The 13,528-nt window shown below is 33.0% G+C and overlaps 1 protein-coding gene across 2 annotated transcripts; it reads right to left on the bottom strand.

Moving 5' to 3' along the window:
- Positions 1–209: 209 nt before the first annotated feature.
- Positions 210–6,200, bottom strand: LOC107877973. Of its 2 annotated transcripts, XM_016724807.2 has the most exons (5): positions 5,647–6,200; positions 4,044–4,147; positions 3,303–3,479; positions 923–2,790; positions 210–561 (listed from the first exon to the last, which is right to left on the bottom strand). In XM_016724807.2, the coding sequence occupies exons 1-5, from the start codon at positions 5,814–5,816 to the stop codon at positions 412–414; spliced, it is 2,469 nt and encodes an 822-aa protein (XP_016580293.2). In that variant the 5' UTR covers positions 5,817–6,200; the 3' UTR covers positions 210–411. The 2 variants fall into 2 exon arrangements, with proteins under 2 accessions (XP_016580293.2, XP_016580294.2); XM_016724808.2 differs by lacking the exons at positions 4,044–4,147; positions 5,647–6,200 and adding an exon at positions 3,721–3,993.
- Between the last annotated feature and the right edge of the window lie 7,328 nt (positions 6,201–13,528).

Raw genomic sequence — 13,528 nt, 5'->3', positions numbered from 1 at the left:
CGGTTCCATCCTTCTTTATTGATTTCTGGCAATCAACTACACCTCAATCTCAAACTATTCGAGGCCTAACGTATAAATACTTGATTCCAGGTTAAGGAACTTATTACATATAATTTGACTATGTTACCCGAACCATGAACTTATTAGACACAGTTTCACCGTGGCTAGTAATTGAAAAGCAAGATTATTGACTTGTGTCACACCAGAAACATCATCAACTGCTACATTTTTCATAAATGAATATATACTTGAAGGGGATTTTGTATTTACATATAACATCCGGGATACATACCAAAATTTTGAATCACTCACAGTCGAGACATAAGAAGCCGAATAAGACTTGATTATTCTGCAATTGAAATGTTTTAAATTACTAGACCTATGTACATACTTAACGTACTCTATGTCTCCTTACATCTCCGAGAGAAGGTTGCTGATTTTCCGAAGCTCTTTGAGAGCTGCCATCGCTGTTACTTGTCCTTTACCAGCTAGAACATTTTTCGAAAGGTTCTCTAAGGTCCCAACTTGACCACGATCTTGCTGAAAGACTGATTCAATCACCTGCACAAATGATAAGTGATTAATGAATGAATAGACCATATTAAAGAGCAAATCGTATCACATTGTGTATACCATAAACACAGATTGCTGGTATTGCAAATAATGGCAATGACAGAAATTAATTGGAAAGACTCACTACTCATACAAATATATTATAATGTATCGGGATCTGGATGTACGAATGGATCTACGTATACAACTTAATGTAATTGGTTTAAGAGTAAGAAATGAATGCATAGAATATTTGCCTTCAGTAAGTTGATGGTGCGTTATTATACACGATAAAATTGGATCACAACGTAATGTCCACAACAGATACTTTTGAAATAAGAAAACAAGTTAAGCAAGATATTAGTCTTACCTGGATATTCTCGAGCATAGAGTGTCCAAGATTTCTCAAACTAAACATTAAATTCTGGTCTACAGATTCTCCTTTGCTAATTCCACTGTTACTAGATATATCAACAGTGGAAGATACAGCAGGATCATCTGGATTAATCCCGCAATTGACAGCTTTTGTGGAATCACAGACCCCTTTTTCAGATGTCCCCTCCCCACCATTTCGTCCAAATTTCCATAACCACTGAAATTTACCAGATAGAAGTTTCCGCTCCTTCAAGCCTGCTGGACCTTTTCCCCCAGAGTCAACACTTTGTTCTGATTTTACTGAGGTCCCGTGAGGGGGATCGGAACTTGGGAGAGGTGGGGCTTCCAGATTAGTACAAGATGCCTCGGCACTATTGTCATTAGCATCATTTTCATTGGCTGAGAAATTTGACGCAACACTACTTCTTTCAGATCTATTTCCATGATCATTTGCATCACTAATAGGGCTTGGGGGATCTGAGAAGATAGAAGAATTCTGTTCACTAGCAGCACTTCCAGTGGAGCCTGACTGTTCAGATGTGCAAGTAAAATTTCCATCATTATTATCTTGCCCAACAACATCACCTGGAACTTCCTGCTCAATATTTTCATCATCAATAAGCTTTTCTGCATCTTCATCAGCACCAAGCTGCTGTGCAAGATCTTTCAACAAACTTCTCCTCACCGATGACTTGGGAACTTTTCTTCCATTATCAACTATAGATGAGGTTGGATCAGACTCAGTTCTGGTAAGACGCATCCTCACTTTCTCAGACCAACCATTTCTTCGGGTTGGAACTTGTTTCTCTGCGTTATTTTGCTTGATCTCTTCTTCCTTGTGTAAAACTCTCCATTTTTCTTCCCAATAGCTTTCAGGTACTACAGAACCAAGTGGAGTTTTTGGGGAGCTTAAATCAACTGAATGGCTGTGACCTCTTATAACCGTTGGCTGACTTCTACCATAGACTCCGGTATGATCAATTACTGGGGCTGAATTGTTGGCATCCACTGCCAGAGCCTGCAATGATTTTGCTTTAGCTATCAGCTTCCCCAGATTTATATCTTCTGGAAAATTTAGCAATCTCTGGAGGCACTTAGTAGCATTCTCAGTCGCAAGCAATGAAGACCTCAAATGAAGGATCATAGTAACTGCAAAAGCTGATATAAATGCTCCCCTGGATGAATTTAAAACTCCAGAGCTGGAGTCAGCATCATTTTCACAAGGTTTTTCCAACTTCTTGTTGTCACATGCAAATATTTCATCCCAGATTATCAATAGGTCTTCAAGTGCAAATTCACGTCCAAATAGTACTCGAAACCAGCGAAGTGCAAAATATTGCGGTTCAACTCCTAGCTCGACAAGATGACTGTGGAGGGAGGAATCAACTAGTGAAAGCAAATGGTATAATGCTGCTGAGGCTTCAATTACAGGGGGATATCCAGTATGTGAACTACCATATGGTGAAGGAGAGAAAAATTGTGCCATAGAAATGGCACCACCAGCTCCACTCATCAGAGCATCAAACATACAATACGCGTCGTGCTCCATGAACTTCTCAGATAGAAGAATACCAAGCTCACCTTCGGCACCATATGCATCACTAAATAAAATAACTGCTTGAACCTTTGGATCAAGTTCACTTAAACTAGTAATTCTCCCTGGACTCTTCTCAGATCCCTTGTCATCTTCCGTAGATTCCGAAAACTTTTTAAAATCAAATTTATATGTCAAGTCATTTTCATGAAATGAGAATCCATCAAATTTGTCTGCAAAATGATCCTCATAAAGATTCCTCACTTCAGAAAGATGCTCCATATCAGCTTGAAGAACATATAGAAGTGGGGCCAACACTTCATGCATTCCTGCAAACAGAGAAGCAGAAAGTTCCTCCATTAATAATGAGAAAACAAACATGAAAAATGGTTAGCGGTTTAGGCACTAGGCTACATGATAAATTCAAGATCAGAAAGAAAAGGGCCCAAAGAGGTTGGTATGTTGGCATAGAGCGATAAAATCAAGAGCAAATTGGCTATTTGGACATTATACGTTGTCATACGAACACAAACTTGAAGGCAGCTGTAGAGCATGTGAACAATTAATGGGTGAACCCAAGCTTATATTAGAGAGCATGCCATTTGTACGAAAGGGAGACAGATATCTTCAATAACAGGGGGAATCAACTAGAGAAAGCAAATGGTATAATGCTGCCTGATTTCTGAATTCTAAGCATGAAGGGCTTTCATCTTGATCAAAAGTAGTTAAGAACTGAAAACTCAAAATATATCTCATACGAGATGCCAGACTAGAAAAGGCCAGATCCCACTTCAACAGTAGGCAGTAGCACATAATAAGTTTTGCAATGTTATGATTTTACCTTGTCTGTAACCATACTCTGGATGTCTAAGGCACCAAAGTAGCAGAATTCTCCTCAACATGGCTTGGCATCCAGGAGTCTGGAAATAGCTACCGTGCTCGGGATATAAACGCGAAAGATCCTGGTCAACCATCTTCTCCAGTTCAGCATTCCTGAAGAAGCGACCCCACATGCTATCTGCATTGCAAAACCACCATTAGCATGTACTCAACCACAAGCTACAGTTTCTCATAGTACTTCCTATGCAAACTGAAAATAAAAGAGCTGATGAAAAAATTAATTAAGATCCAGTAAAACAGAAATATATTTTTCAATATGCAGGACCCAAAAAATCGTTTCTCAGTATGGTCTTAATTAAGAGAGATTCTAGAAAATGCGTTTTTTTAAAAAAGTGGTGTCCGGGCTAGCTTGCGCGCACCTTGACTAATTCCATGGGATACCTACCACCTCCTACCAGCAAGAGGTACAAGGTAACTTTGTCCACCAAGGTTAGAACATACAAGGTAACTTTGTCCACCAAGGTTAGAACAGATGGGAAGAAAGCACCCAGACTTTGTCTCCGTTGAGAATTGAACCTGAGACCTCATGGTGCTCAACCCAACTTCACTGAACCACTAGGCCACACCCTTGCGAGCAATTCTAGGGAAAGTTTCAATTGGATATTGGAGTTTGAATAATTTTCAGCATTGCACTTGCTAAAAGAGAAGAAAATGACTTGAACAAATGACGCAGATATCCTACCAGGGTTTTGTGACAGTGGATTGTCTATGACAGGATCAGGAGAATTACTTCCATCTTTAGGAACATGTGGATCAATAAGAAGCTGTCTTCTCAAAGAAGCATACCTGCACAACCAGAAACATGTTACATAAGAACATCATACATACGAACCTCATTATCATACTGAGGACATAGAAATAAAAAGAAACTAATACATTGGAATTTAAAACATCACAAAAATTGAAAAGAAACAGTATGATCAAATTGAGTAAATGCACCGATAACATTTTATATCAGTACATTCAATATATATTGTTACTATTTCAGGAAAAACATGTTGACAAGATACAGCTTCTTTTTTATTGCTCAAAAATGAGCTTAAGATATAAAAATGAGTGAATGAGTGCATCATATATTTGGAAAGCTGGAAAATAAAGCTATGGAAGTTGTTGCGCATTCAAACAAATCAAGAACAAGCTTTCAATCATTAATTCTCTATATATGTTCAACTCAAGGTTTGAGCAACTAACAGCCTCTAAAAGCTACAATCTCAAATCTAGACTTGGGAAAGAAGAGCCTCCATGCACGACATTTCAGCAACGAACAATAACAAGCAGCCTCAAAAACCACAATCTACTATGTATAGACTTGGGAAAAGAAACCTTTGAGACATGACCAGTTGGCTATTCAGTAACCTCCCAATACACCATTAGATAAAACTATAACATGTAAATAAAATTCAGAACAATGACCACATAAACTGATTGAAAATAATTAAAAAAAGACAATCAAATTAGTCCACTGCTAGCAACATATTATTCTTTACCATCAAAAGCAACAACAGAGATCCTCTAACCACAATTGTGTCAATGATATGTTTTTTAAAAAAAATCTGAGAACATAGAAGAACATACTCAGTGTAATCCCACAAAGTGGAGCGCAGAGTGAGTAGACCATACACAGACCTTACCCCTGCCTCAGAGGTAGAGAGGTTGTTTCCAATATATCCTCAGCTCAAGAACATCCCAAGAGCATTCACAAAACAATATAATCGTGTTACTATAAATAGGTACTCAAATTAGTCAACTGCTAGCAACATACTATTCTTTTCCATCAAACAAGAAAGTACCGAGAACATCTCAACGCATCATCATAAACATAATTGTATTGAGATGTTGACTTTTAGCTTAGCCTCTATGTACATCATATGTCAAGTTGGGTTTTCTAGCTTTTTCCACAAATATTTTTGGGATGTTCTCAGATTCCTAAAAACTATACAACCCAACTTGAGAAAGCCCGGTGCATTAAAGCTTCTACTATGCGCACAGTGCGGAGAAGGGTCAGACTACAAGGACCTATTGTACTCAGCAGTACCCTGCATTTCTGCACGAGACTGTTTCACGGCTTGAACTTGTGACCTCCTGATAACATGGCAACAACTTTACCCTTGCAACAAGACTCCTCTTCATGATGTAAATAGAGGCTATAACTAAAAATCAACAGAAAATGTAAAGTTTCCACCTTTTTATTACAACAAACAAGAAAATCAAGAGAAACAAACACAACAACCAAAAGGATAAAAAAAAAAAAAAAAAAAAAGCAGATTAATTATATATACATATACCCTCTACGTGAATTAGCTGTAACGCGACGAAGATCATCAATAGTTGAAGATGCTGAAGAAGGCAAAATCCCCAAATCAATACGCCACTGTACACCTCTCAGATCTCCAAAACGACGACCTTCAACAACACAAGACTCCACCACTGCTGACTCAATTGGACCAGCTGCCATTTTCTTAGCTAAGAAAATTGAAGATTCAAAATACTCAAAAACGCCCAACTACTCAAACCTCACCAAGAATCAATCAAACCAATAATCTTAGCAAAAAAAATTGAAATTTTTGAAGACCCCATCTGCTAAAATCTCATTATCTATGCAAATTTTGAGAAATTTGAGCCCAAAATTCAAGAAAATGGAAGAATTCACGGGGATAAATATAAAAAGAAAAATAGCAGAATTAAAGGGTGAAGCTTTTTTCTGGTAAATGTAAACGGAAGAAGGAAGAAAGATGAGAGAAAAGAGAGAGAAATTGACTAAATTTATGGGAGGATAAAAAGGGGCAAAAATGATATATAGACAGAAATGTATGTATACAGTGAGAAGGGAAAGAGAGATGGTTTAACCAAAAAAAAAAAAAAAGGGAAAGAGAAATGGGTATTGGGTGGGTCACTGGTCTAATCTTTGTAAGAATTTTCTGATTTTTTTTTAAGTTTTTGTGCACTACTTTCTTCATTTCAAAATAAATAAATTATTGAGATATTTATTAGTATTTTAAAATAAGTAAATTATTAATTTTTCTTTTCAAATTTACTCTTATAATTTGACAATCAATTAACTTTTGAAAAGATATTACAAGGTCAACTTTTTCTTTTTTTTGGATAAAAATAAAAAATTATATTAAATTTATATCTTTAATATTTTTTTCTTAATCTATGTGTCAAAATCCAACAATTCATTTATTATGAAACGAATGGAGTAATAAATTGCGGGCAGGGGATGAGCAAACGGAAAAGGAGATTATAACATAAGAAATTAAACTCAGTAATAAAATAAAGGCATAATATAAAAATGCATAATTTTAATATTAAATATGTATATGTAGGCAATTAAACTATATAAGATTGAATAAGTACGCATAAATTTTATGTGGTATTCTATATGACTACTTGCATGAGATGTCATATGAAATGTGTGTGTCTAATTATTTAACATTATGATAATTTAAGTATATTTATCATACAAAAATTGAAGGGTTCCGTTATCAACATTATGTATTCAAATAATTGAGCTACTAAAATTTTTCAAAAAAATGATCTGATAATATTTTTTTTTGTTCTCAATTACTTTTTTTTTCTTTATTTTCTGGGTTATGTTTTATTTTATTGGTCGAAAGAGAAAATATAGGTGGAAAGGACACAAAGGATGGGAGAGAATAAAGGAAAATAAGAAATTTGTTTTTGTTTGGTAAATACAAAAAGCGAAATATAAGGGAAAAAATGTAAAATGTGGAGTGCAGGCGCTTGACATATGCTTTTGTGTGCTTGTTGCAAATTGCAATGTATGTCTTGGGGGGTCAAGTGGGGTGCGCAACTTGAGCTGTCGATGAGTATGATATACTATGCTAATTTGGATTAATTAAAATTTTATCGTAAATATTAATATCATATAAGAAATAAAAGAAAATTATAATGTTTAACAAAAGATATTTTATATTAGGGTTCGATCTCTTTAAAAAGATCAAAAAATAATTTTAGAGATTCTTCTTAAATATGACTTCATGACATTAATTTTCTTGTGTATGTTGATACTATATTTAACTTTCTTATTTGATATTTTTATAATAATTCTGTTATTTAATTTATTAGTAATGAAAAATATCATCATCTGCCCATTTGGCCTGTTAATATACTGTAGGTTAATTTGCTAAGCGAGAAAGGTGATAGTATTTCAATAAAATATGAAATAAATTTTATCTCACGCTTAGTTACAAATTATTCCATCTTATCTCATCTTATTTTGACATTATTAATTTCATTTCTCAAATAAATAAATTAGTGTACGAATTATGATCTTGATAATTTAATCCATATATCAATGACTCCTCTCTATTTTAGTTAAGGTAAAATATTTTCATAGAGAACAATTTATAACCTGTTTAGTTAAGTTTTTTTTTTTTAAAGTGTTTATTTTTAAAAATTGAGGTATTTGGCCAAATTTATAGAAGAAAATACGTGCTTATGAGAGTAAAAAATAATTTTTCATTAGGTGAAAAAAATGACTTTTCCCTCAAAGCACTTTTTAAAAAAACATTTGATAAAAATATACTTAAAAGAAGTTTTTAAAGTTCAGCCAGATACTAATTTATTGTTCAAAAGTAATTTAAAACACAAACTATTTTTAACAAAAGTACTTTTTTGAAAAGCACAATTGAAAAAAAATACTTCTTAAAATAAGTTAATTTTAGAAGATTAGTCAAACTATTAATCTTTATTCACTGTGAATCTATAAATTGAGTCTCCAGATTTTTTAACTGATGATTTAACTTGAAATATAAATAAAAACTTATCTTAATTTATTTTTAATCGTTTTTTAAATAATGACAAGAAATGAAGAGACTTTCGGCATATTCCAATTTCTATATCTTTTTTTAATTAAGTCTAATTTGTATGTCATTATTATTGTTTTTGTAGTCTTCTTTGGGAGATGGAAAACAAACTTAGATGAATCACCCAATTAAAAAGGAATATTTTTCGTGTTTTTGTTTGTCATTTTTTATGTGACCCCATACCTCTTTGTTTTTTTCAGAAATAATCAGGATACTGAAAATACATAGCATCAATTGAAAAAGAATGTCACTTATGATATTGTCTGTCAAAAAAAATAAATTTTTAATGATATTTTGCTTTTATTGAACACATTGTATAGTAACTTTTTTTAAAAGGCAAATCAATCTCTTAAATTGCCTTTAGTGGAAGTTAAGAGTGATGTAAAGAATATAAACACATTATATAATATATTAATAATATTTTAGTTATTATTTGTTACTGAAACTATATGTTGGAGAGTTGGAGTGAAATTTAATTTCAAGGAAAATAGAAGTCATAAAAAAGCTAGCTAAAAAGCCTAAAATAATTGTGCTGCACCGACAATATTCTTTACTAGGCTCAAAATGCATGTGGAAATCATGTAAATGAATCAATGAAGGAAGCAAAAACAAAATACCCCTCTTATTATTTTTATTTACAAGTGGTCGTACTAAAATAGTTGTAGTATTTTATTTTGTGAGAGTCAATTTAATTAATTTTTAAAGTTAAATTAGATTAGATAATTTTATATTTTAAAATTAAAGAATTTGAATATTTAAAAATTATATAAAAAATACTATAAATTGTAATTTTTCTCATACCAATATGATAAAAAAGATAGATATTAAAATATTAATCGAAGTTCATATCATTTGACTCTCAAAATAAAACCTTAACAATGTAAAAGAGTTACCAAATTTATTGGATGAAATATTTTTGCTCCTTAGATTTACATAAACAATTTTCTTTCACAAGAAGTTTTATCAATATTTTTGGAGGAGATGAAAAGCAAATAGTCCAAAAATAGTTATGTTTGTTATAATTGTATTTACATTATAGTGAGATCTAATAAGATCTATCAAGATCTAGTTAATATCTATAAGGATTTGAAATATCTGTCTTTTAATCAGAAACTAGGAGTATTTTCTCCTATAAATAGAGGGGTTTTGTTCATTGTATTCTCAATCTTATGATTCTCAAGAATCCCTTAAGAGAAATAAAGAAGCATCCCCTCTTCTCTCTATTTATTCTTGTTCTTGTTATATATTTTATTATATTTCATAACACGTTATCAACACGAGACTCTGCCAAGTAGGATGAGATTATAAATCTAAAGATAATTTCAAGGTTAGTGTAATTCCTTATGTTATCTGTCTTTTGCTGCTAATAATATAATTATTGTTGAATTTGAGGAAAAATAATTGGTTTGGAGCCATTTATGTTTTAAATTTATTTCTCAAGAACAATATTATCAAAAGGGATGATAATATGTTGTCTTGAAGTCCCATCGATTTATGCCTAAGACGCCTTTATATGGATAAGACGTTGAGTTTGAATGTCAATGCACCATATTGATGATATTATGATGTCTAAGGCTAAATAATGTGTATTTGGTAAAAAATCATGAAACCTGTCTCATTAAATATGCTCCATTCCATGAAGTGAATGTGGTAGCAATATGTGATAAGTCTGAAAGATGACAATTTACTCCAGTATTGAAGTGAATGTGATAGCAGTGCATAATCAATTGAATGCACAAATATATGCGTAGAGGGACAATATGATAATGATCATCAAAAGTGATGATATTTTCACATGCTTATATGATTATAAGATATGTTAGAGAAATTTTCTCAACAACCATATGTATGCCTTGATTTACTCCTAAATTAGCAATATCTTAAAAGAGGCTATAAGTTATCATAATTTGATAGGTTTAAGCACGATATATTTTATTCCTGAAGAATGAAAAGCTTATTAATGTAAACATGCACATAATTGTGATGGTATCATAACTCACCTCCGAAAGAGGTTGAATAATTGAGAAAAGTTATTTTGAAATCTACTTCTGAAGTAGTAAATCTGAAATTTATTCATGTAATTGTAACTCTGAAATTTACTTAAGTGAAAAATGCATGTCATGGTAAACTTGAAGTTTACTGGAATAAAAATTCATAAGTTGACATGAACGATTGTGACATCTCGAAGATGTGTATATTGAGTATTAGACATGTATTGAAGAACTAGAAGATTCTTCAAGAATTGTTTATATTGTTTGTTCTCATGATAAGTTGATTGGACCAACTAATATTGGGATTGAATCTCCTAAATTCTGAAAAAGTAAAAAAAAAAGTGAATATGGGCTCGTTCACCTGTTATGTGATCTAGTAAGATGTATCGATATAAAATGATCACATATACGTTTATTGTCAACCTGTAGTTTTGACATTCATAAAGTTATTGCTTAATGAAAATTGAATTAAGAGCATAACTTTCAGATTGTGTAATCAAGACAATTCATCTTGACGATGATGGTTTAGCATTGAATGCCTTTGATAAATAGCTAAACCATTGCTAATGAGAACAAAGCTTCATGTGTTGGTCTGAAATATGATATGTTGCATACAATAGCACTTGTATGCATTAGACCAATAGATTATGTTTATTTTTTTCGTCTCAATTGGTTCAATGTTATGAACCAACTATTTTATCTAATAGTTGATGTGCGGTATACGATTAATAAATATACCATGATGCACAAAGATGGATTCCTCAAAGAAGATGGAGGATGTATATTAATTTTTCTAGCATAAGGGGGAGATTATAAACAGCTATGAAATATGTTAGGAATTATCATCAGATCCTCATTCAAAAGATAATTCAAGTCAAATGCCGAAAGCATCTGTTGACTCAAATTTAATCTCATATTTAAGCTGCAAGTGCTCCTATTTTGTGTCCCTGAAGGACAAAATCTATGCATGTGTGAAACGTGGTAGACCAATCAATTTCAAATAAAATAATCATTGAAAAGGATAAGGAGAAATAATCATAATAAGAAGACAATATGCTCTTGAAAAGCCTACGACATAACACGTCATGAAACCTTATGAAAGGTTCAGATACCTAAAAATAATGAAGTGATGAGATCTCAAAATGTTATGTCACATTGCGAACCGATACAAAATAAGAAACCGTCGATGATACCTTTGATACAATATTAGTGCAATATTTGAAGGATTATGAGGATCCAAATTCTACATTTATTTACGCATGCGGACGTAGAGACATTATCAAGTGACTTGAAAGGATGCATCTTGGTAAGCATAGAACTTATTTGATTGGCAGTCTAGACACTTGAAGATGTCACGCATGAAATGCTAAATATTGTCACTTGATAATTTATACGAGAACTTTTAAGGATTCAAAATGTTTGAAGTATATAAACGTTTGTGGGAAACTTATTTGTAATCCTTATATGGTATAAACTTATAGCTTGAAAATTGTTGGAACTCTTGGTGAGTTTTCAAAAACAACAAATTATTTATTGAAATGAAAAATATACTAAATCAAATTAGTTATGAAGTACCATATTTTAGTGCAAGTGGTGCACTAATGCATCTTGCAAATACTACAAGACCTGATATAGTCTTTTCAGTTAATTTGTTAGCAGGGTATATTTTTGCTCCTATTAGGAGACATCAAAATAGGATAAAATATAAGAGCTTATTTTATTCTAAAGCTTGCAGTCCCAATCTTGTTGGCTATGCTGATGTTGGGTACTTATCTAACCAACATAAAACTTGATCTCAAATAAGCTATGTGTTCACATGTAGGGATACTGCCATATCTTGAAGATATACAAAGCAGTCTATCGTAGCCACTGTAATACCCCGCAAAATCCTCTTCCAGTCTGAGCCTTAGAGCATATTTGGTAAAGCAAAAATCTAAGTCAAAATATTTCAGAAATATCTTCCCAAGTATGAAATACTTTGAATCGTATGGAATTTCTCTAATTTCTATTTTTTTTCATGTAGATCATTGAATAAGATTTTCATCGATACCAAATTCACCCAAATCGGACACTCGGATAAAGAGTTAGACCTATTTTAGTAAGACAGTGTGTCACCTGACATTCTAGCGCCTCACGGAGCTAGCTAAAATGGCAGTCGTTAAATTCCAATGGACCTCCGCGATTCCTCCGTGTCGCAGTGAAGTTTCAGTTTGCAATAAGTTGCCAAAATGATCCCTACCACCACTGAGCAATTTCCCAATTATCTAAATCCAGTGAAGGACCGCGATCCCGGAGCATCGCACCAGGGCCAAAAATTAGGATTTTTCAGTTTAAAATCTCCAAGGACTTTTTGGTCTTTTCACCTTATCCCCACCCTCTATATATACCAGATTAAGGGCTTTCAACCCTCATTTTCTCTTCCTCCACCCAAAAACTAGGGTTTCCAAATTCCAAAATCCTCTTTTTTTCTTCCACAAATTAAGAGAGATCAAGAGAGAATCAAGAGAAATCAAGAAGTCTTTCAAAGGCTTTCAAGAAAAGAGTTTCCACTAGGTATATAGATGTTGATTCTTGGGTCCCTTTTATTCAAGAAGCTCAAGTACCCTTTTTTAAAACCCAAAGATTTTATGTTTATGAGTTGTTAATGATTCATGTGAGTTGAAATTGATGTTTCATGTGTCGTTGATTTTTGATTCATGTTTGTTTATAAGATTTATGAGCTTTGACCCTTGTATGTGGGATCCATGTTATATTTGTGATGAATCTTCTTTATGTTGTTTTCTGTGAGATGTGTTCATGACACTTCGATTGTAGAAATGGTTGAATAAGCGAAGTATGTCCCCCATAGGCTTGATAAGGAGCTTAGGTGAAGCATAAGGGCCATTGTAGTATGTTGAAGATGAAACCCCAAATTGTGAGTTAGTTTATGCATGCCTAGTGTTTGATTAAATGTCCAAGTGGATGAATTATTCCATGATAGTGGGAAATCCCCAAATAAGTATAAACCCATGCGTGTCTAGTGATTGTTGAAGGACTTTAGTGAACAAGTGAAGACGTGATGGTAGTAAATTCCCCAATTATGTGCTCTATGATATATGCTAAGATTTTAATACATGCCAAGTGGTTAGCAAGTAAGTTGAGACATGATAGTATGAAGTTTTCCCTAAAATCATATGATGTCCAAATACATGTCATGATTGATTTAGGTGTGAAGTACTTGAGGAAAGACCTTGTTGAATGGAGTATGATCTAGTAGCATGTTTCCCTTACGTTATTATAAGTTTATGATCCCTAAATGCTCAAAGTGATGTCTTAGTGATTGTGAGGATGAACATATGATATGATTC

The sequence above is a fragment of the Capsicum annuum genome, chromosome 7 (assembly GCF_002878395.1).
Source record: "Capsicum annuum cultivar UCD-10X-F1 chromosome 7, UCD10Xv1.1, whole genome shotgun sequence".
Lineage (NCBI taxonomy): Eukaryota > Viridiplantae > Streptophyta > Magnoliopsida > Solanales > Solanaceae > Capsicum > Capsicum annuum.
Note: the sequence above shows the minus strand (reverse complement) of the source record. Positions and strands in the feature narration are given on the sequence as shown.